This window comes from Macaca thibetana, chromosome 19, assembly GCF_024542745.1.
Source record: "Macaca thibetana thibetana isolate TM-01 chromosome 19, ASM2454274v1, whole genome shotgun sequence".
Lineage (NCBI taxonomy): Eukaryota > Metazoa > Chordata > Mammalia > Primates > Cercopithecidae > Macaca > Macaca thibetana.
The window spans coordinates 31,408,135-31,429,975 of NC_065596.1; the positions used below are offsets into that span (position 1 = coordinate 31,408,135).

Here is a 21,841-nt window from a genome sequence, read left to right on the forward strand (position 1 = left end):
TAAGGTACATAAATCTAGAATTTTTTTTTTTCTGAGACAAAGTCTTGCTCTATCACCCAGGCGGGAGTGCACTGGCATGAGATCTTGGCTTACTGTAACCTCTGCCTCTCAGGTTCAAGCCATCCTTTCACCTCTGCCTCCCAAGTAGTTGGGACTACAGGGGAACGCTACTATTCCCAGCTGTATTTTTGTATTTTTGGTAGAGGTGGATGGAGTTTTGCCATGTTGCCCAGGCTGGTCTCAAACTTGTGAGCTCAAGCAATCTGCCCGCCCCAGCTTCTCAAAGTGCTGGGATTACCGGTATGAGCCACTTTGCCCGGCCTTGGAATTTTTAGGTAGTTTAATTTCTTCACCTTTGTCTCTGTGACTTTATTAATTGCTTCTTGGCTTTGGGAGTTTCTCCCTCCAGATTTTTAATGAACATTCAGTTCTGTTTTTTTAAATTCTCATTACTTATTTTTAGGTTTTGATTGTGATTTTGGAGTTGGTATGCAGGGAACATTGAATTCTGTGCTCCCTGCTGTCCCAAGGAAGGGACTTGAATTAGTCAGGAGTTTTTGGGTCACAAGTGACATAAACTCTTTAAAATTTTTTTTTTTTTACTTTTTTTATTTGAGACGGAGTTTTACTCTTTGACCCAGGCTGGAGTGCAGTGATGCGATCTCGGTTCACTGAGACCTTCACCCCCCGGTTTCAAGCGATTCTTCTGCCTCAGCCTCCCGAGTAGCTGGGATTACAGGTGCCTGCCACCATGCCTGGCTAACTTTTGTATTTTTAGTAGAGATGGATTTTCACCATGTTGGCCAGGCTAGTCTCGAACTCCTGACCTCAGATGATCCACCTGCCTCGGCCTCCCAAAGTGCTGGGATTACAGATGTGAGCCATCGTGCCCAACCACAAGTGACACAAACTCTTAACTTGAACTAGCTTGAGTGAACTAGTTGTATTAGCTTGAGTGAACTAACTTGAACTAGCTAGGTGATCCTTTATAGAATCACCTGAGCGAAAAATGGTAAGGGTAGGAATGCCTTCAGGCATGGCTGGATCCAGGGGCCCAAGTGATAGTATCAGATATTACTGTTTTTTGGCTACTTGGATTGGCTTCATTCTCAAGGCTCTAGGTAGTGGCAAGTCAGAATCCAGTTAGGAAAATAAATCATTCCAGATTCTTCAGAAGGAAGTAAATACAGGGAATTGGTTCATGGGTAACAGAGGAGCTGAGAAGCCAATAGGAAACAATGAGGCAAACCAGGGGTTAGGAACTACAGGATGCTGCTGCTCAGCCAGAAGGACAAAGGGAGGAGGTGGTATTACTACAGTCCAGAAACTGGAGCCCTCTGGAAGGCATAGGCTCACAGTTGGATTGCTCAGAAGTGGCTAGAATCAGAGAATAGATACAGCTACTACTGAAGACCCACCATACGCAGAGATAGACAGGGCGATAAATACCCTGGCTTGCCCTCTCCTCCCAGAACTAGTCTTCTGCCAGTGCCTCCCATTAGCCAAACACAGTGATAAGATGGTGAGCAAAGGAGGCTGGGAAATGTGGTCCTTGCAGTGCAGAACAGGGCAGAGCGGGGAATGGATCTGAGAACAGACAGACAAAAAACTGGCAGAGCTGTTAGCAACTTGGCAGTTGGTAATAACTGCCGAGTCCAGTAGAAAAAAGTTACCAGTAGTTCTTGCAAGGGTCCTGTGTGGCTTGGGGTACAGGAGCACCCTGAGCCAATTATATGGACAGTGAAGTACAGTTTGCTGATTGGCCTGTAACTGGGGCTGAGAATAGGGAATGGGCAGGAGGTGAAATGCATAGCAGGCAAGTAAGCTGCAAATGTCCACTCATTCTGACCAAACCACAGAGTGAGCTGCTCTCTGGAATGACGAGAGCCAGGGACTTGAGTGTCATCTCAATGCTCTTTCTCTTGTCTGTTTTCCTTCTTAGTTTTACTCTCCCCATGAGGCTGGGTCCAAGGCTCAGGCAGCTCCAGGCTTGTAATCCTTGAGGAGAGACTGCTCTTCTCTGACGGCTTCCTAATAAAAAGTCCTGGGGCAGAGCTTGATTGGTTGGCTTTGGTCATGTGTCCATCTTTGGGCCAATTGCAGGGTCTGCGGCATGGGGTACTGTGATTGGCTCAGCCAGAATCACATGATTACCTCTGTGGCCCCTAGGGCAGCGTCTGTCAGGAGAATCTCTCAACCAGGGTTACGTGAGTTAGGTGGAGGGTTATGTGAGTTAGGTGAAATGCATAGTGGGCAGCCTGGGTAACAGTGAGACCCCACCTCTACAAACAAAACAAAGCAAAAACAAAAAACCAAGAGGTCTGATATTTTCCCAAATTCCCAGAGTGCTGTTACTGTTCTGTGTATATGATGATCTTTTTTCTTTCTTGTTGGGTGTTAGACATGTGAAGTTTGCCAGAAACAAAGCAGACGAGGTCTTAGCCTATTTGGCTAAAACAATTTTGCACTATTGAAAAGTAGACAAAGTAGAAAAGGGGCCAAAAGGAGGAGATGTAGCAGCTCAGACACAGGTGAAACTCTCTTCTGCTGGAAATCTAAGTTGGATTAATGTCCACTGTAAACTGGAACTAAGCTTTTGGGCACATTGGTTTTAGAGTGTTTGACTTGAAAGTTTTTCTTGTGTGCAAATCTATGTGTGTTTTGTGGAGCCTCTGAGGTGTCAACAAGAGATGACATTAGGATGTCTGAGGAGGTTCTTGGCATGTGAATGGGGCCACTAGGGGACCTTGGGGGGTGACGAGCAGAGACTAGAGCGGAAGTAGGGTGACTTTGGAGATGACTGGGGTGACCGAGGTGTCTTGGATAACTTTGAGGGTGCTGTTGAGGGTGTCTGAGAGTGGGACTCGGAGTCCAGCGGCCCACCTAGCCATCTCCCAGGAGCCGTGTCCTACCTAAGCCCAGTGGGCATGTGGAGCAGAGGGCAGCCCTTGAATGCGCGGCGGCTGAGCTATCGCGGGTGGGCCTTGCAGCAGGGCACAGCAAGGCGGACATCCAAACAGCGGAACTCAGACAGACTCCGAGCACACCCTGGGCCCTCAGGAAGGAGACCCAAGCACCTCCCAGAATAGCACCCGAGCTCTTCAGGACACTGACCGGTAGCAATGGCCATGCCAACCCCTTCAGCGTGGCCACGCCCCGGATATTAGACCTCCCCTCAGGCCCCACCCCCTTAGATCAGGCCACGATCTAAGAGGACTGGTGGCAAACTCCAAACATGGCTCTAGGGCCTGCCCTTTGCGGCTTTGTCCCTGCCCACTGGGTCCTCACAGCACCGCCACCCCAGAGGTCCAACATCCCCTCCCGTTCTGCAGACATTTGTCCAGCGCCTCACTAAGCTCGCAGTGTGGCTAGTTTGTGTGGCCCTGCCCCTGGTGCCTAGCCTTCGCAGGCCACACCCTGAAGCCACTCTCCACCCCCTCAGCCAGGGTGGTCTGCATGGAACTTCTTTCCTGGAGTTCCAGCCTCAGCTCCGATATCCACCCTTGTCCCCAGGTGGACACAGCACCGCTCAGCATTTGGTGCAAACTCCGCCCTTCTGCGGAACGCCCCCCCTCCCCGGAAGGCATGGCTTGCAGTAACATCCCTCTGTACCTTTCCTGGCTTCCCCGCCACAATAAAACATGAGCACTTACTAACCTCTCAGCCTCGGACCCTCCATTGCCCCCACCTCCCCACCAGGTCAGTGTCCATCCTAGTGTGAGTGAACTGGTCTGGCGTCCCTGACTTACCCTTTGGAATCTGAGCCCTTCCCTGACTGTCTGCACCTGTCACAGCCCCTTCCTTTCCCCACCTGCTGGTGACCTCAGACCTCCAGGCATAAGATTAACACAGCCGGGGTGGCCGCAGCCTCAGCCGAGTGGGTCCAGGTGCACCAAACCTGGAAAGACAGGTGACACACATTTGATGCACATTCGATTTTACTGGGGGTAGGGGACAGGGCTGGGCATTCAGGAGTTCTCCGCTATGGTGTCCTCGATCCACTTCACATATGACAGCACTCTGACGAAGACAGCAGGCTTATTGGGGCTGCCACAAGGGATGTAGCCCCATGATGTGACACCTTGGAGCACACCATCACACGTCAGCGGGCCCCCTGAATCACCCTGGGAGCACAAGGTGGGAGGGGAGAGTAAGAAAGGTCGACGGGGCCCAAGTTCTGCCTGGGGAGCCCCAGCTCTCAGACAGGGCCTCCAGTGCCTACTCCCAGAGGAAGGTGGGCAGGGGTTCCCACAGAGGGGACTGGGGCTGCAGTCCTGGCCAAGGGGGAAGGGGCCTCAGGGTCCAGCTCCTGCACACGGACCAGGGTCCAGGAGGACAGTGCCTGCAGACAGGTCACGGGGAGCAGGCGCACGACCATCTGCAGGATGCTGCCCCTGCGGGCGCATTGCAGAGGCCACCTCTCCAGGGAGCTTTCTCTGATAGTAACTACCCGTTGCCAGGAGGAACGGTGAACTCTGGTGTGTGGGGTGAGATGCAGTTGTCCCTGGATGGGCGGGGAAAGGAGGGGGACCTGGGGCACTGACGGGGCGGCTGGCTACAGCTAGCTGGGAAGCAGTGCAGCAGATGCCTGGTTAGCTCTCAGAAGCCAGTTCAGAGGCTGGGTCCCCTCCCCCAGCCCTTCCAGAGCCTGGGGCAGGGCTGCCTCACCACACAGGTGTCTTTGCCACCTTCCAGGTGTCCGGCACACAGCATGAACTCTGTCACCTTCTGGGTGTGGGCTTTGGCGCACTCATCATTGGGCAGGATTTCGAGGTATACACACTGGAGATCATCTGGAAATGAGACTACGAACCCGGGAGAAAAAGGGCTGCAGCCCGACCTCACCTGCTTCCCTGGCCCTTTCTCCCTCGGAGGCAGGAGTCCCCATCCCCGCCTTGGGCTGCACAGCCTGCCCCCACATACAATTCTCTGGTTCGATGCTGCCCCAGCCGGAGGCCAAACAGGTGCTCCCCACTTCGGGTTCCTGGGTGGGCAACTCCACGACCTGCACAGCGTCTGTGATCTCGGCAGGCTGCGTCAGGCGGAGCAGCATGAGGTCGTGGCTGTAATCCTCGTCTGCTTGGCGGGTGTGGTTCTTCAGGAGGCTCATGTTGAAGCCAGGGTGTGGGAAGCTCTCACTGACATGAACAAACTGGGCTGTGTCTTCGTCATCAAACAAGTTGTGGCGACCCAGCCAGAGCTGGTAATTGCTGAGGAAAGATGGGAATGGAGGGATGAGAAGACGGGAAGGGGAAAGGAGGATGGGGCAGGGGAGCATGGGGGAGGGTCCCCAAAGAGGGAAAGGGAAAGAGAAAAAACTTGGGTGGGCGGAGACAGAGGAAGAAAGATATAGTTATGGAGAAATACAGACAGCGAACGGGAAGATGAAAAAGTGTGAGAGTGCAAAAGGTAAATGAAGAGACAGAGCGAAAAAGAGCTCAAAAGGACAGAGGGGTGAGAAAGGCAGAAGGGAGGGCAATGAGAAAAGGATGAGGAAAAAAGAGGTCAGTGAGAAGGAGAAAAGAAAGGGACAGCGAGAAACAGGCCCAGGGAAGAGGGAGGAAGAGGGAACAGAACCCAGAAGGGAGCGAGAAGCAGACAAACGAAAAAGGACGCGGGAAGTCAGAGCGAGAACGAGAAACAGAGGCAGAGAGGAAGGAGGAGTGACCGAGTGTGGGAGAGAAAGGGAGGGAGGCCCTGGGGAGGGGGGGGGCAGGTAGGGAGGAGGGGAGGCCTGAGAGCAGCTCAGCTGCAGCTGGGGCTGTGGTGCGGGCTCCCCAGGGACAGGTGGCCTGGCCTGAAGTCCAAGGTCGAGGCCCCCTTCCCTCCCCAGCACCCTCCTCCGCGTTTCTCGCCCCGCCTCCTTCCTCCTCCCTCAGTTGCCCCACCCAGCTCCCGCTGAAACCAGCTGTTCCCTGTGTCCCTCTCCCAGGCACGCACGTTGGGGATAAAGCCCTTCCTTCACTCTGGGGCCTCCCTTAGGCCCATCTGGGTGTGTTTTTAGTAGGGATGGGGGAGGGTGAAGTAGAGACCCAGAGAGAGAGAGATGGGTAGAGAGATGGAGCGTGAGACACCGTGACGGAGATGCCACAGAGAGACCCAGAGACAGACAGAGACAGGGGAGATGCAGAGACAAGGAGACAGGGAAGAGATAGAAAGATAGAGACCAAAGCACAGTCACACAGAGGCACAAGCAGAACCAGATCCCAAGAGACCCGGGGAGCCTTGGGGAGGGTGTCCAGCCCAGCTCTGCCCTGCCATGCGACCTGCGCCAGAGCCTTCCTCTCTGCCTCAGCCTCCCCGTCTTGCCTGAGGTTATCCAAGGGGAATGCCACTGGCCTCTCAATCCTGTGGCAGCATAGATGCCCTCCTCCCAGGCCCCAGGCCCCTACTCACTCGCTGATGCAATGGGCAGCTGTGAGCACCCACTGGGGATGCACCAGGATGCCCCCACACTGGAAAGTGCTGAAATGGTACAGAGCCGCCTGCCAGGGCTGGGAACACTCCCAGCCTCCCACAATCCGGGACTGAATCGGGGGCGCAGCACCTGCAGAGGCGGTGCTGGGTCAGGGAGGGGAGGGTTGGCAGGAGAGGCCAGGGACAAGGCTAGGAGAGGGAGCTGGGGCTGTGGGTCTGAAGGGACATTGCAGGTAGAGGACCAGGGCTGGAGGTCTGGGGACATGGGCAAGGGGTGTTGGGACGGGCTGGGACTCTGGACTGTTCCCTGGGCTTTTGGAGTGCTGGCTGGCCCTGGTGGGGAGATTTCATGCTCTGACAGTAGAGCAGCCTCCAGGGATCAGGGTAGGAGACATGAGACAGTGTCTGGAGCCGACACTGCATCTGGGTGTCAGGTCATTTGGGGTCTGGGGCGGGGGGATGGGAGGTGGTGGGTTAGGAGAGTGGAAAGGGATTCTGGAAACCAGGGATCAAGGCGCCAAGGGTGAGACAGGATCAGAGGCTCACTAAGGAAGAATCTGGAGGGCTAAGGGGCTCCCAGGCTAGGGAAACAGGATCTGGGTTGGGCTTTGGGGGTTCAGGAGAGGATGCAGCTTTAGTGAACCGGGTCTGAGAGGTCAAGAAGAGCATCTGGACTGACGAGTTTGGGGGTGACTTGGGGTCCCTACACTGGGGTTGGAAGGGGCCAGCTTGGCTGGGACAGTTAGATTTCAGGGCTTCCTGGTTAAAGGGTAAAATAAAGGGCTATGGTTAAGGGTAGGGGTGGGCTTCCGAGAGGTTTTGGGGTCCTTCCTGTGAACTGGGAATGGCAATCTGAGGGGAGGTTGGGGCCCTGAGAACAGAGTTGGGGTCAGGACTGGGACGGGGCTCAGGAGGAGGGAGGCGTGAGTGGCCGTCCTTCTCAGACAGGGTGAAGGATGGATCTTTGTTTCCCAAGGGGATGGGGTTCATGGTCTGAGGGTACTGGAGGAATGTGGGGCCCTCAATCCCAGGAAGAGGATGAGAGAAGTGGTCAAAACAGGCGCCGAGCAGGTGTGGGAATGCAATGCAGGACCCGCTCGATGTGAGGTTGTAGAATCACATACTGGTGGACTTGGGGGAGGCCAGGGCGGAAGGGCTGGCTGAGAAGGCATTCAGGATCCTTGGGGTGGGGTTCCAGAAAACCAGAGCTGTGCAGGAACAATTCAGGTGGAGAAGGGCTGGGGACTGGGCCGGGATGGAAATTCCCCAAGGAAAGGAGCTTGTGGTGGGAGGGTGTACGTGTTTTTCCTGGGAGAGCTGGGGGTGCTGGGTGGGAAGGGACATTTGCAGACCCCCCATACCAGATGGGGGATCCCACATGCCAGTTTGGGAAGCAGGGTTGTCGGGTGAAATTTGGGGGACCCTGGAAGGATTGGGGAGACCAGATGTCAGGGTCTGGAAGACACAGTTGAGAGTGGACAGCTGGATGGAAAAAGTCACTGGAGCGTGGTGGGATTTGTAGACTCAGGAGACAAATAGGTGGCTGCAGGGAACCTAGGGGGCAGGAGGGGATGATCGGGGTCCTGTGGGGTTGGGGAAGCCCATGGGAGAGTTGGGGTCCTCCAGAGAGAGACAGAGATGGCCCAGAATCTGCCCCTTTGGTAAGCGGTGGGACAGGGCATTGGCTAGGGAAGAGAAGAAAGTACTGAGGCTTCCTGGGAGGAGCAGGGATCTGGTGTGGGAGTGAGGACTGTGACAACATGGAGGAGCTGGGGTGGAAGTTTAGGGTGGGGCCATGCAAGATAGATAAGAGCTGGGGCACCCCGAACCAGGATAGACTGTGGGCCGGAGGGACGAGGCTGGGCTGTTGGAGGGGAAGGGCTTATTGGCGGGGTGAGGGCAGCAAGAGAATCAGGGCCCGTTCCCCCTCCCACATCCCCCCACTGTCTCACCAGTCCCCCCCAGGGACAGGGCGAGGCACAGAACCAGGAACCACATGATGACAGAGGTGTCCAGGGGCCGGCAGGTGGAGGAGCTGGGGAACCTCCCTGGGGAGCCTTTTAAAAGCTCTTATCCCCTCAGAGCCCCACCCCTGCCCTGCTGGCTCCCAGATGTTGGCCAAGGCCCTTCCCCTGTTGCCTGGGGGCTGAACAATCGCACCCCCCCCGCCCCGATCCCCAGAGCTGTGGACGCGGAGGGAGAGCCAGCACCTGCTCTGCAGGCCCTGGATCACGCTGGACGCATTCCTGGGGTTGAAGCCAAATGGGGCAGGGCCTGTGGCTCTGGGGCTTTGCTCTGGGGAACAGCCAGTGAGGCAAGGGGGCACTGAGGGGAAGCAGAAACAGGAGGGCGGAGGAATCAGTGACCCCCGGTACAAAGCCCCATATACCTAAGTCCCAATTAAGGCCCTGCACCCCAAGGCCTGGTGCCCTCAAATATCAGCAGTTAGGGCTCTGATTCCCTGCACCGCTCAGAGCCAAGATACTAGCATCTCAGCTGCCAGTTCCCCCTGAGATATAAGCCTTGGCCTTCAGAATGCCCTGGTTCTTGCACTTCCAGACCCAGGACCTAGGTCCCCAAAGCTACTGTTCCTTTTATAATAAAATTTTGGGGTACACATCACTGCATTCCTAGTGCCTCCAGATCCAGGAATGTGAAGTTTCAGGGGTCTCCCAGGGTAAGTTCTTTAGCATTACAAAATCCAACGTCCCTCCCAAACAATGTTGGGGTCCCAATGAGCCTCCCACTTCTTACTCCCAGTTATGGGTGCTCAACGTCCTGTCCTCCAAAGTCCTAGAGATCTGGACAACCTTCCCTCACAGGTCACGATCAGACTAACCACAGATTCCAATGACCCCTCCCCCCAACCCCCATTCCATCAGTACAATATTTAGGTCTCATGGGCCAGGTTCATGTACTTCCAACGTTCAGCTACCTTGAACATCACATTTTGTAGTCTCTGAAGATAATTAGGAACTAGATTCCTGCAGCCTCAATGGTAAACCCATAGGCTTCCAACATGTTGTCTTGGTTTTTTGGTAAAATCAAAGCAGCTCAGAGTTCCAGCCTCTGCTGTGTATCAGGGACCTGGCTAAGAAAAGGACAGTATTTGCCTTTTTGCCATGGCTACCAGGAAGCCCAGAACCTAAATTTTTTTTTTTTTTTTTTTTTTTTTCCTGAGATGGAGTCTTGCTCTATCACTAGGCTGGAGTGCAGTGGCGCAATCTCAGCTCACTGAAACTCCTGCCTCCTAAGTTCAAGCGATCCTCCCACATCACCCTCCCAAGTAGCTAGGATTACAGTCATGTGCCACCATGCCCGGCTAAATTTTTTTGTATTTTTAGCAGAGATGGGGTTTCACCATGTTGGCCAGGCCAGTCTTGAACTCCTGACCTCAAGTGTTCAAGGCCTGCCTTGGCCTCCCAAAGTGCTGGGATTACAGGTGTGAGCCACCGTGCCCAGCCCAGAACTAAATCTTAAAGAAGGCCGGGCGCGGTGGCTCACGCCTGTAATCCCTGCACTTTGGGAGGCCGAGGCAGGCAGATCACAAGGTCAGGAGATCGAGACCATCCTGGCTAACACGGTGAAACCCCGTCTCTACTAAAATACAAAAAATTAGCCGGGCGCGGTGGCGGGCACCTGTAGTCCCAGCTACTCAGGAGGCTGAGGCAGGAGAATGGCGTGAACCCGGGAGGCGGAGCTTGCAGTGAGCCGAGATGGTGCCACTGTACTCCAGCCTAGGTGACAGAGTGAAGACTCCGCCTCAAAAAAAAAAAAAAAAAAAAAAAAATCTTAAAGAAAAAGCCATTGTTGGTAATCTAGTGTCTGCTAGGTCCTGTAAGTGAGATCCAGAGATAGAGGGTATTTACTCAGTGCCAGACACTATTTTAATCAGTTCAGAGGAATCATCTCATTTAATCCTCAAAATAGCCCTTTGAAGTCAGCAATAAGATGGTCTCATTTTACAGATGGGGAAACCAAGGCCAAGGGAGATTGGGCCTCTTGTTCAAGATCACATGGGTGGTCATGTGTGTTGAATGAATGGAGCCCTGCTTCAAGCCGCTTCACCTCACCTAGGGATCGGGGTGGTGGGTGAAAAGGAACAGTGTACAGTGTCTCTGGGTTTCCCTTTGACCCCAGAAAAAAGTCACAGAAATTCCTACAGAGAAGCTTGGATCAGTGCTTTGTTATCTTGGCATTAAACAGGTGACCTTGAGCACCAGCTTTGTCCTCAGGTGGGACAATCCTTGGCTAACATCTGGGCCTTGGACAGGGTCTTGGGGGATGGCTCCATTCTGTTCCATGTCAGGTGGGGCTGCTGGCCAGCTGTGGAGGCCTCTGCTCAGTCAGGGGCACAGGTAATAGGCCAGAATAGTCAGTTCCTCTTCATGGTTTCCCTGATCCACTTCAAGTAGTGGCAGACTTTGGTATAGACACCAGGCTTGGTGGTGTTGTCACAAGGGACATCACCCCAGGACACAATGCCCTGCAGGACGCCCCCACAGACCAGGGGTCCCCCGGAGTCACCCTGTGGGGAAAAGATGGGGTCTCAGGTTGAGTGAAACCTCCTGGATTCAGTGCATTCATCCTCATCCTAATCACCATTTGCAATCTCACCCCAAACCCAATCCATCCCCATCCCAGGGAATCCCAACCCAACTCAGTTGGGATTGTCCCAGTTTATCCCGGTTTATCCCAAACGAAGCCAACCCAACCCCAACCCCAGTTCAACACAGCTCAATACAACTCACCCAACCTATGTCCAATCTCACCCCCATGCAACCCCAGTGCAACTGAACTAAGTTAAATCCAACCCAGCCCACATCCTCACCATTCAAAATCAAACCAAACCCATGCCCATCTCAAAATCCAATCTCAATCTTCGTGTCTTCTGCATTCCAAATAAAATCTACCTCATCCCAATTCGATCCTAACATATTTCCCACCCAAAATCAAACCAAACCATTCCCATTCTCAGCCCCAACCCATATGCCATCTCAAACCAACTATCACATTATCCACCTCAAACAACGCAATCCCCACCTATAACCCCAACTCCAACCTCACCCCTATTCTAACTTCTCTTCCTCCTCCATCTCCAAGCCTAACCCTAGCATCTTCTCTGGCCCAAAGCAAAGAAAATACAACCCCATCCGAACTCCCACACCTGTCTCCATCCCTCTTTTTCCGCCTGAGGGCCCCTCTGGGCTCTGACCTCACAGGATTCTGCGCCTCTGCCCTCCGCGCCTGCACACACCATGGTGTTCGTCAGGCGCCCCGGGTAGCTCTTGTCACAAGACGTGTCCGAGATAATGCTGATGTTGGCACAATGCAACGTATCTGGGAGACTCACTGGGGAGGACAGTGGACTTGGAGCAGATCCATAAATTCTGGCCCTTGTCCCCTCCGCCCAAGAGCCCTGGAGCATAGGATTCCTTGAGGCCTCGCAACCAGCTCCATCCTTTCACGCACCTTGTGACTGGGGGCTCCGGGTGGTCCCAGGCTCGATGTGGGACACCAGGCCCCAGCCAGACACCACACAGGCCTCCCCCGGGTGGGGGCAACGCGTAGGTAGCACCACGGGGCGCACCTGGGGGGTCAGGCGTGCGGGCTGGACTAGACGCAGCAACATGATGTCGTGGCGGTGGCTGCGCGCTTCGTAGCGCGGGTGTGGGATGACCCGAGACGCGGTCCGTAGTTGCTCTGGGCCATCGCGCTTGCGCAGGTTGTGCTCCCCCAGGCGCACTCTCATGAAGCTGTGCGGGCGAGTGGTTTTCCCGCCAGTGGTTACCCGCAAGTAGAGGACAGAAGGATCAGAGTGGGCAGCCCGAGGTCCCCCGACCCTTTAGGAATCTCGACATCCCATTACCTTTTCCCAAGACCCTGAAGCCAAAATGCTGCTCAAGGACCAACGAGTCTGAAGTCAGGCACACTCCTAGAACTCTATCCCCTCCAACTACTCCCAGCCCCCTGCTGGTCTCTCCCTGATTCCAGGATTCTCACATCCCTAGAACTGAGGCTTAAAAGCTGGAACGAGTCTTCTCCTTACCCCTTCAGAGATCTAAGGCTTTGAAACACACACTCCCCTCTCACCCAGAGGCTTGACATCCAGCCTCCTCGTCTTTCAGAACCCAGGAGTTCTGGCGTCTGCCTCCGTCTTCCCCCAAACCTAGGAGCTCTTCCCCTCACCAGGCTCCCTCAGGACCCTGAGCCCTGCCTTCATACCGGGTTTGGCAGTGGGCCGCAGACAGCACCCAGTGTGGGGAGATGAGGGAAGCGCCACAGTTAAAGCGTCCACGCTCGTAGAGGGCCACTTGCCATGGCTGGGAGTGGGGTGCACACTCGTCACCTTCCAGCAACTTGTCACCATCTTGGGCTGCTAGGAGAAGGGGTAGAGGATGCCTGAGGACAGGGACCTTTGCATTGCCTCCTACACCTTCCTTGCACCCTACCCTAACTACTATATGCCTATGCCTTTCCTCTAACTTCTCAAGATACCTTGCTCTGTTTTTTGTTTTTGTTTTTGTTTTTTAAGACCGAGTCTCACTCTCTTGCGCAGGCTGAAGTGCAGTGGCCTACCCTGTTGTTTGTTTACAACCGCTGCTTGCTTTCTCCAAAACTCAAGCCCCCACCCCATTTGCTATAAGACTCGGGGAGAGACAGGAAGGGGAACAGACCAGAGGGCAAGAAGTCCTCTGTGGTTGGGGGTGGAGACAGGGGCACTGGATACAGGTTCAGACAGTGGGTCACTTGAAACCAATCCTTCAAGTTCACCAAATTGTCACTGACATCAAACGGATGTGGCCACTCAGTACGTGTGACATAGCCTTGGCCCCAGAGTCTGGACATGTCAGCCAAGTTCATTGTGCAGTATGAGTCCCAGATGTGACCATACAAGGTCATGGACATGCATACATGCACATCCAGCTTCCAAACTTAGGTGCAGCTATGGAGAGGACTGGAAGCTGAAATTCACTTGCAGGCACATGGGTTGCAGCTTCAAGAATCACAGCACAGGCTGGGCATGGTGGCTCATGCCTGTAATCCCAGCACTTTGGGAGGCCGAAGCAGGTGGATCGCCTGAGGTCAGGAGTTCGAGACCAGCCTGGCCAATATGGTGAAACCCCGTCTCTAATAAAAATACAAAAAATCAGCTGGCATGGTGGCGGGTGCCTGTTATCCCAGCTACTCTGGAGGCTGAGGCAGGAAAATCGCTTGAACCCGGGCGGTGGAGGTTGCAGTGGGCCGAGGTTGCTCCATTGCACTCCAGCCTGGGTGACAAGAGTGAAACTTCACTCAAAAAAAAAAAAAAAAAGAAAAGAAAAGAATCACAGCACAGATGTTCATATGTGTGTATGAATATGGATGGTTAAGACATGAATACACACACGCATGCACGAATACACACACACACACACACGCATGCACAAACACACACAGAGAACTGGATATGGTTCAGACCTAAATTCAACATATCTAGTGTGGGTCTTGGCATCCAGTGTCACAGACACTTGCATATAGGGTCTGGACAAAGAAGGGGTCCTTAAGCCTGGGTTCGAATGTACTAGCTGTGAAACTTTGAGTAAGTTATTTGACCTCTCTGTGCCTCTGTTTCCTCATCTGTAAAATGAGGATTGCTGTAAGGATGAGGTAGGAATGTGTATGTGTGTGTGCATGTGTGAATGTATGGTGAGTGATACCTGGCCCATTGTAGCTACTTAATAAATATTAGTTGTTTTTTACAAATGACACCTGGATTTAGTCATAGGGACATACACGTGAAAGTTTAGGTCCATCCCGAAGATGGCCAAAGTAAGTCAGACATCTGCACAGACCTACATATAATAAATAGTTAAGGTTGGCCAGGTGCGGTGGCTCACGCCTGTAATCTCAACACTTTGGGAGGCCAAGGCCGAGGTGGGTGGATCACCTGAGGTCAGGAGTTTGAGACCAGCCCAGCCAACATCGTGGAAAACCCTGTCTCTACTAAAAAAAAAAAAAAAAAAAAAAATACAAAATTAGCTGGCTGTGGTGGTGCATGCCTGTAATTCCAGCTACTCGGGAGGCGGAGACAGAATTGCTTGAACCTGCGAGGCGGAGGTTGCAGTGAGCCGAGATTGCACCACTGAACTCCAGCTTGGGCGACAGAGCAAGACTCTGTCTCCAAAAAAAAAAAAAAAAAGTCAAGGTTAAAACCGTGATTCACCCACAAGCCGTTTTCTAGAGTTAGAGCTGCAGACACTAATCCAGAAGGCCAACTCTCATGTGGACTTGCTGTCTGGGGCAGCACCCAGACATGGGGCTGGGCATTCAAGGTCAAAGACATGCAGCCGCAGCCAGAGGCAGCCAGGACAGGACAATATTTATCCATCTCTGGATCAGCCCCCAAGCCAGATCTGTGGCGTTCAAGGTCACTGATTGGGTTTCACATATGGGGACCTGGTTCATGCATGTGGAGAGGATGTGAACATACAGGGCCTTGTATACCCACTGCGCACGTGCATGTACACACACACACACACACACACACACAGAATGGCATTATGCTTAAGGACATAATTAGAGACATTCAAGGTCACAGGACAGGACCCTTTCCACTGGTCAATGGGGTTGTGTCCCCTCAAGGTTGAAGCCATGCACACCCCCACCCACACAGGGGCAGGATTTGCACAGCCAAACCAAATGCCCACACTCTGCCCATCACAGTCAGGAACTGGGCCAAAGGCCCCCGTGAGACCAGGAATGCGGATGTGGTAGACAAGGGGCTTAACAAAGGAAGGGTGAGGTCGTCCTCCGAAGGGCGGAGGGTATGGACTGAACAGCTGGGCACCGAGGCTGCACCTGACCAGTCCAAGCCAGAGGAAGGTGGAGGCCCCAGCTGGGCGCAGCAGGCAGGCGGGAGACAGGTAGGTGAGTGCACGGAGACAGCCAGAGGGGAGGCTGGGGGGTGGGGGTCTGAGGGGCCCTCAGGAGTGAGGGTCATTTGTGGCAGAACGTTAATGAAAGTCTACCCCCCCTCAATTTCTCCAGAGGAGAGGCATCAGGTTACAATTAATTTCTTGGTGTGTGGCAGCTGAGTTCAGTCTGGAGTTTGCCTGCCACCCAGGGTGACCTTGATGTGGCCGTCCCTCTCTGAGCCACAGCCCCTTCCCTTGTCAAATGAGGTCGGTGGTGCCCACCACACATAGACGTTGTATGGAAGCTCTAAGCACCATGCCTGGCTTGCACACCTGAAGGGGCACTACCTGGGCCAGGCTTGTGCTCCTCTCTCACACACAACCACGTTTAATGCCCTCAAAGACCCTGTGAGAGACAGGGAGTGGCAGGCGTGGGACTCAAGCTGGAGTCTGGCTGTGCTCTTGGCCTCTCAGCGCTTGTCTATTGCTTACTGTGTATATTACCTCTGTTATGCTATTGGGACCTCACCGTTATTGTCTCAAGCGGTGCTGTCTGATAGAGAAGACACTCGAAGCCCAGAGAGGTGAAGCAGTTCCCTCAAGGACACACAGCAAGGAAGCCGCTGCCCTAGGACTCAGCTCAGGTTTGTGTAACCCCAGGACCGTGTTCCTTGTCATGGGCAGTGAGAGGCCCCAGGCAGCCTAGCGACTCCAAAGCAGCAGCACCAGCCCCTGACGGTAAGAGCTTAGGGACATTGGTGCAGGTGGAGGTGGAGGGTGAAGGATCTTTAGTGGTCTCTGGGTGAGGTAGGGGCTGGCAGATCACTGGGCCCAGACATGCATGGGAAGGGGGCACCTGCTCCCACAGACCTGGCCCCCTCCTGGGGCCACCTCACCTGAGGATGCCAGCAGGAAGGAGAGAGTGAGGAGAAGCCACATTGTGGAGGAGGGACCAGGGTTCCGCTGCAGTCTGGGGAGGGAGGGAGAGAATCCAGGTGAGGCAGGAGCCTTCTGCCTCCACCAGGATCCCTCCAGACACAGACTTATCCCACCCACTGTTAATAAATTTCTTCTGACCACCGGTAACCCCTTCCCCCAACCCCACTCTGCGTTTCCTTCTTGGTCCCCCATCTCTGGAAGGTTTATTTTTCCTTAGCCACTGGGACAGACCCCATCCCCCCTCCTCCACCTGTCAGCCCCCAGCACCATGCTACCAGCCCCTGGATCTCTCTCCATCACCAAGGACCCCTATTCCAACCTCTTTTTTTTTTTTTTTTTTGAGACGGAGTCTCACTCTGTCGCCCAGGCTGGAGTGCAGTGGCATGATGTAGGCTCATTGCAAGCTCCGCCTCCCAGGTTCGTGCCATTCTCTTGCCTCGGCCTCCCGAGTAGCCGGGACTACAGGTGTCTAACACCGCGTCCGGCTGATTTTTTGTATTTATTTATTTATTTATTTAGTAGAGACGGGGTTTCACCATGTTAGCCAGGATGGTCTCAATCTCCCGACCTCATGATCCACCCACCTCGGCCTCCCAAAGTGCTGGGATTACAGGCGTGAGCCACCATGCCTGGCCTATTCTAACCTTTTATCTGGCCTTTTGGGTCCCCCTCCAGTCCAGTCCCCTCCACCAGCCTGCCCTCCACCCATGACCCCAAAGGATCTTTCCACATCTGGAGCTGACTGTGCCCCTCCCCTCCCCTGCTCACCACCCTCCGTGGACCCTTAGCACCACCAGGATAAAGTCCAGCCCTTCAGCCTCAATTTCTTTTTTTTTTTTCTCTCTCTTTTTCTTCTTCTTCTTTTTTTTTTTTTCCTTTTCTTTTTTTTCTTTTTTTTTCTGAGATGGAGTCAGGCTGTGTCGCCCAGGTTAGAGTGGAGTGGCATGATCTCTGCTCACTGCAACCTCTGTTTCCTGGGTTCAAGCAATTCTCCTGCCTCAGCCTCCCAAGTAGCCAGGATTACAGGCATGTGCCACCACGACAGGCTAATTTTTGCAATTTTAGTGGAGATGAAGTTTCATCATGTTGGCCAGGCTGGTCTTGAACTCCTGACCTCAAGTGATCTACCCGCCTCAGCCTCCCAAAGTGCTGGGATTACAGGCGTGGGTTGCCTGGCCCCAGCCTCACTTTCAAGGACAAAAGTGGCTTCTTCCCTTCCAGCCCCTCTGCCTGGGTCTCCCATGACCTTGTCCTAGACGCAGCCAGTGCTGCCATTTTTCCTCCTGCCATTTCATGCTCAGGCTGTTCCTCCCACCACATATCCAACGCCATTCCCTTCCAGCCCTGCTTCCCCCTTGAGGCCTTTTCTGACCTCCCCTGAACCTCAGTGCTGTCTGCCTCCCCCTCCCGAGGAGCAGCTGGTCTGACTCCACTCTGGGTCTCCAGTACTGCAGGGCCCTGCCCACGAGAGACCTCAGGAAGCTTTGGGAGTGAATTAAAGTCCTTCTTCCCCATCTCTTCCAAATTCATCTTTGTCCTCTGAGACTCTGCCCCCACCTCTTCTGGGAGGCCCCAACACCTAACAGATGTCTCCCCTGAATCCCACAGCACCCATTCTGCCTCCGTTATAGCACAGATGGCCCATACTTGCTGAGGTCTGGCCTGTTCTTTTCCCCATCTGGGGGCCTTGAAGATGGGGCTCAGGTCAGGTTCTTTCTGTGTCCTCAGCACTGCCCCGCCTGGGGCCTGGTACACAGGAGGCCTCCGGGAGGTTGTGCTGAACTGACTTGAACCCGTGATCACTCCTGATCATGTTCTTGGCTCTGGTACAAGCCCTTCAGGGACGTCCTCCTGATCCACTCCATCCCCCTCTCTCCCCACCACTGCAGCTCCTTCTGGCCACTCCAGGACATTTTCTTGGTTCAGGTTCAATTTGGGGCATTGGTAAAGGACACATGGACCTACCCATGCCCTTGACACTCACTTCTCCCAGGGTGGTTGACGTTTCCCCTTGAGACCGGGGCACAGTGAATCTCCCCTTTGCCCCTCCCTCCAGTCTTGTCTCAAAGCTCTCACCTCCTCCAGGTCCTCCAGCAGCATCTAGGGTAGCTTGGGTGCCAGAAGAAAGGGAGCAGGCACCAGGATGCCTGAATTTATAAGCTCCCAGTCCCAGCTGGGTCTGGGGGTGTGGTGGTGTAGGGTGGGGTGGGAGGTGGCTGAGAGTCAGGTTTACAGGCAGAGACGCCTTGGTGGCTGGTGGGGTGGGAGACTTGGCCTAATGAGCATTTATTAGGTTGAAGCTGTTGTCTGAGTCCACAAGGAGGAATTCTCCACCAGGGGCAGTTCCTCAAGGGGGAGGGGACAGGAGGACAAAAACAGGAGGAGATCAAAAGACAGAGTCTGGAATTTGGGGTCTGGAGTGTGGAAACTGGATCCTAGAGTCACCGTTCTGGGGCTTGGGGCAGAGTTCTGGATCCCGGGTTCTGGATCCAGATCTTCGGTTCTGGATCTGGGTCTCGGATTCCAGATTTGGGGATCTTGAGTTGGAGATTAATGACCTGCAGTCTGGAGTGTGGATTTCAAAGTCTGAGTTCTTGGGCTTGGGGTCTGGAATCTGGATCCTGGAGTCGGGCCTTTGAGTGACAGATCTTGAACCTAGATTCTGGATCCTGGGGCATTCGAATCTAGAGCCCAGAGTAGGAGCCTGGAATCTGGTGTTTGGAATCTGGCACTCGAGGCTGGAAAGCTTGGCACCTGCTATGAGAAGCCTGGGGCCTAGACTACAAATGGTAGATTTGGGATTTTGAATTGTGGGGTCTGGATTTTTTTTTTTTTTTTGAGATGGAGTTTCGCTCTTGTCACCCAGGCTGGAGTGCAGTAGCGTGATCTCAGATCACTGCAACGTCCGCTTCCTGGGTTCAATCGATTCTTTTGCCTCAGCCTCCCGAGTAGCTGGGATTACAGGCGCCCACCATCACACCCAGCTAATTTTTGTTTTTGTTTTTTTTTTTTTTTGAGACGGAGTCTCGCGCTGTCACCCAGGCTGGAGTGCAGTGGCCGGATCTCAGCTCACTGCAAGCTCCGCCTCCCGGGTTCACGCCATTCTCCTGCCTCCGCCTCCCGAGTAGCTGGGACTACAGGCGTCCGCCACCTCGGCCGGCTAGTTTTTTGTATTTTTTAGTAGAGACGGGGTTTCACCGTGTTAACCAGGATGGTCTCGATCTCCTGACCTCGTGATCCGCCCGTCTCGGCCTCCCAAAGTGCTGGGATTACAGGCTTGAGCCACCGCGCCCGGCCTTAATTTTTGTATTTTTAGTAGAGAGAGGGTTTCACGCCAGGCTGGTGTTGAACTCATCTCAAGTGATATGCCATCCTTGGCCTCCCAAAGTGCTGGGATTACAGGCATGAGCCACCATGCCTGCTTTGGGGTCTGGATTCTACAGGGTGGATCTAGGCTCTGAGCTTTCAGGGGTAGACTTTGGAGCATAAAGTCTGGAGTTTCAAATCTGTGTTTTACATTTAAAAGCTGGACTGTGGCTGCCCAGTGACTCATGCCTTTGAGAGGCCAAGGTAGGAGGATTACTGGAACTGAAGGGTTTGAGACCAGCCTGAGCAACATAGCAAGACCTCATCTCTACTAAAAATCAAAATACATACATATATACATACATACATACACACACACATCAAATTTAAAAAGGCTGGATTGAGAGACAGGGACCTGGTTTTCACAATTCTGAGACTGTTAGAATCTTGACTCTAGAGTCTGAATTTAGAGTCTGGGAAACTAGGGTCTCTATTCTGGTCCTGTAGTCTTATTTCTGGGTTCTAGAGCTTGAAATCTGGATTCTGCATTCCAGAGGTTGGAGATCGTCACTGAGATGACCCAAGGCTTTGGGTATTTGAGGCTGGCTTCCAACGTCTCAGAACCCCAGAGGGCCCCAAGCAATTGTCTAGAGTCTATTTTGGCTTAATTAATGAGAAGGTCCTGAGACAGGAGGGACTGACCTCAGGTCACCAGTGAAGGATGGGACCTGTTGTAAGCGTGGTCTCTCCCCATGTGTGGAAAGCCATCATCTTTATGGGAAGGAGTCATCACATGGGATTCAGCCATTCTAGAATTATAGGCCCCTGGAATTTCTAGAATATCAGACTTTCAGATTCTAAAATCACAGGCCCTAAGACATTCTGGCAGTCTAGGACACTCTGGAACATAAGATTTTAGAATAGCCTAAAACCACAGAGCTCTAAACACTCTTGAACCTTAGAACACTGGGCGCTCTGGAGTCCCCAGAAACCTCATGCATTCTAGAACGTCGGGTCTCCAGACATTCTACAAGCCCAGACCGGCAGACATAATAGATTCCCAGGTTGGAAGCTCTTCTAGAACTCCTATGTCCCTTTGCCTCCCTCCCCACAAATTCATGCTCAAAGTCTGCGGCCTCACCCTGGGCCACCGCTTCAGCTGAGCAGCCCTGTTTATGGAATGCGGCTGCAGGCCACTCCCCCGTGCCAAGTGCTCGCTTTGTAGGATCTCACTCAGGCTCCGGGCACCCCTGTGAGGTGGTTGTATTAGTAACCTTACGGCTTCCTGCTGAATATGGAGGAAACTGAGGCCCAGACAGGGGGCAGCACAAGCAAGGCTTCTGCAGAAGCGAGAGGCCACGCGGGAGAGGAATCAGTGTTCCGACTGCGGAACGCCGGGTGGGCCAGTTCGCCGCCCCCCCTGCAGCCGCCTCCCTCTGTTGGGGGGCAGTGGTGACAAGGGGAAGGAGCCGAGCCCCTGGGATTTCCTCGGTGCCAGGTCTGTGTTAGCGCTTTCCGTCACGATCTCACGTGCTTCTCCTCCTAACCAGCTTAGGCAGGTACTGATGAAGTACCCCTGATACAGACGGGGACACTGAGGGCACTCCCGCTGCGGAGAACCCAGGCGCGAACCCAGTCTGCGCACAGCTCCCTGAAAGGCGTGCAGCCAGCGGCTCCCGCAGCCCCGCCCCCACGCAGTGACGTCAGCGCCCCGCCCCCACCCGCTGTGGCGGGCTCAGGCCCGCGCGATCGATGTCCTCCTGGACCTGTCCCCGGATGTCCTTCACCTCCACCGCGGCCTGGGTCCCGCCCACCACGGCCTGAGTCCCGCCTTTGCCCCACTCCTCCTCCTCCTGAGAACATTCTCTAGGAGTCTTTCATCAACTCCCGTGGTTCATCCACCAACCACGCAGGTCTCCTCCATATGACCCTGAACTCCGGCTTGGGCAGCCACCTGCTCCTGTGCGCCCCCCTGCACCAATGTTGCTAGGCCCCTCTCACTCACCGAGTCCCAACTCATTGCTCTATTTCCCCAAACCCTCCTTCCCTGTTCTTCCATGTTCTCCATCTCAGGGGCAGCGTCACCAACCACCCAGTTATTCGGCCAGACGCCCTTGGCACGTACCTTGCCCCATCTCTCCCCTTATCCCCTACAGCCCATCAGTCCCCAGCCTTGTGCCTTCGGCCCCTGCCTCTCTCTGCCCCGTCCCCTCCTCTCTGTCCCCTTGGCCTGGCTCCAGCCCAGACGTCCTTCTCTCTCTCTGGACCCTCGCCCCTCCTGT

At 54.1% G+C, this 21,841-nt stretch overlaps 2 protein-coding genes across 2 annotated transcripts; both read right to left on the minus strand.

Moving 5' to 3' along the window:
* Window positions 1–3,923: 3,923 nt before the first annotated feature.
* KLK1 (kallikrein 1) lies at window positions 3,924–8,481 on the minus strand. The gene is made up of 5 exons (XM_050771569.1): window positions 8,370–8,481; window positions 6,397–6,547; window positions 4,924–5,210; window positions 4,669–4,805; window positions 3,924–4,124 (listed from the first exon to the last, which is right to left on the minus strand). The coding sequence occupies exons 1-5, from the start codon at window positions 8,413–8,415 to the stop codon at window positions 3,969–3,971; spliced, it is 777 nt and encodes a 258-aa protein (XP_050627526.1). The 5' UTR covers window positions 8,416–8,481; the 3' UTR covers window positions 3,924–3,968.
* A 1,805-nt stretch (window positions 8,482–10,286) lies between these two features.
* KLK15 (kallikrein related peptidase 15) lies at window positions 10,287–18,353 on the minus strand. The gene is made up of 7 exons (XM_050768347.1): window positions 18,330–18,353; window positions 16,211–16,284; window positions 13,095–13,201; window positions 12,643–12,796; window positions 11,890–12,173; window positions 11,633–11,769; window positions 10,287–10,945 (listed from the first exon to the last, which is right to left on the minus strand). Exons 1-7 carry the CDS (start codon window positions 18,351–18,353, stop codon window positions 10,793–10,795), a joined length of 933 nt encoding a protein of 310 aa, XP_050624304.1. The 3' UTR covers window positions 10,287–10,792.
* Window positions 18,354–21,841: the final 3,488 nt, after the last annotated feature.

Excerpts from the sequence above, each read along its gene's own strand:
- KLK1 (XM_050771569.1), bottom strand. The coding sequence starts at position 8,415 with ATGTGGTTCCTGGTTCTGTGCCTCGCCCTGTCCCTGGGGGGGACTG. Across the intron at positions 6,548-8,369 it reads CCTGTCCCTGGGGGGGACTG|GTGCTGCGCCCCCGATTCAG; the intron begins GTGAGACAGTGG and ends CCGCCTCTGCAG. Across the intron at positions 5,211-6,396 it reads GCTGCCCATTGCATCAGCGA|CAATTACCAGCTCTGGCTGG; the intron begins GTGAGTAGGGGC and ends ATCTTTCCTCAG.
- KLK15 (XM_050768347.1), bottom strand. The coding sequence starts at position 18,353 with ATGCTGCTGGAGGACCTGGAGGAG. Across the intron at positions 16,285-18,329 it reads TGCTGGAGGACCTGGAGGAG|ACTGCAGCGGAACCCTGGTC; the intron begins GTGAGAGCTTTG and ends CTCCCTCCCCAG. Across the intron at positions 10,946-11,632 it reads GAGGCGCAGAATCCTGTGAG|GGTGACTCCGGGGGACCCCT; the intron begins GTCAGAGCCCAG and ends TTTTCCCCACAG.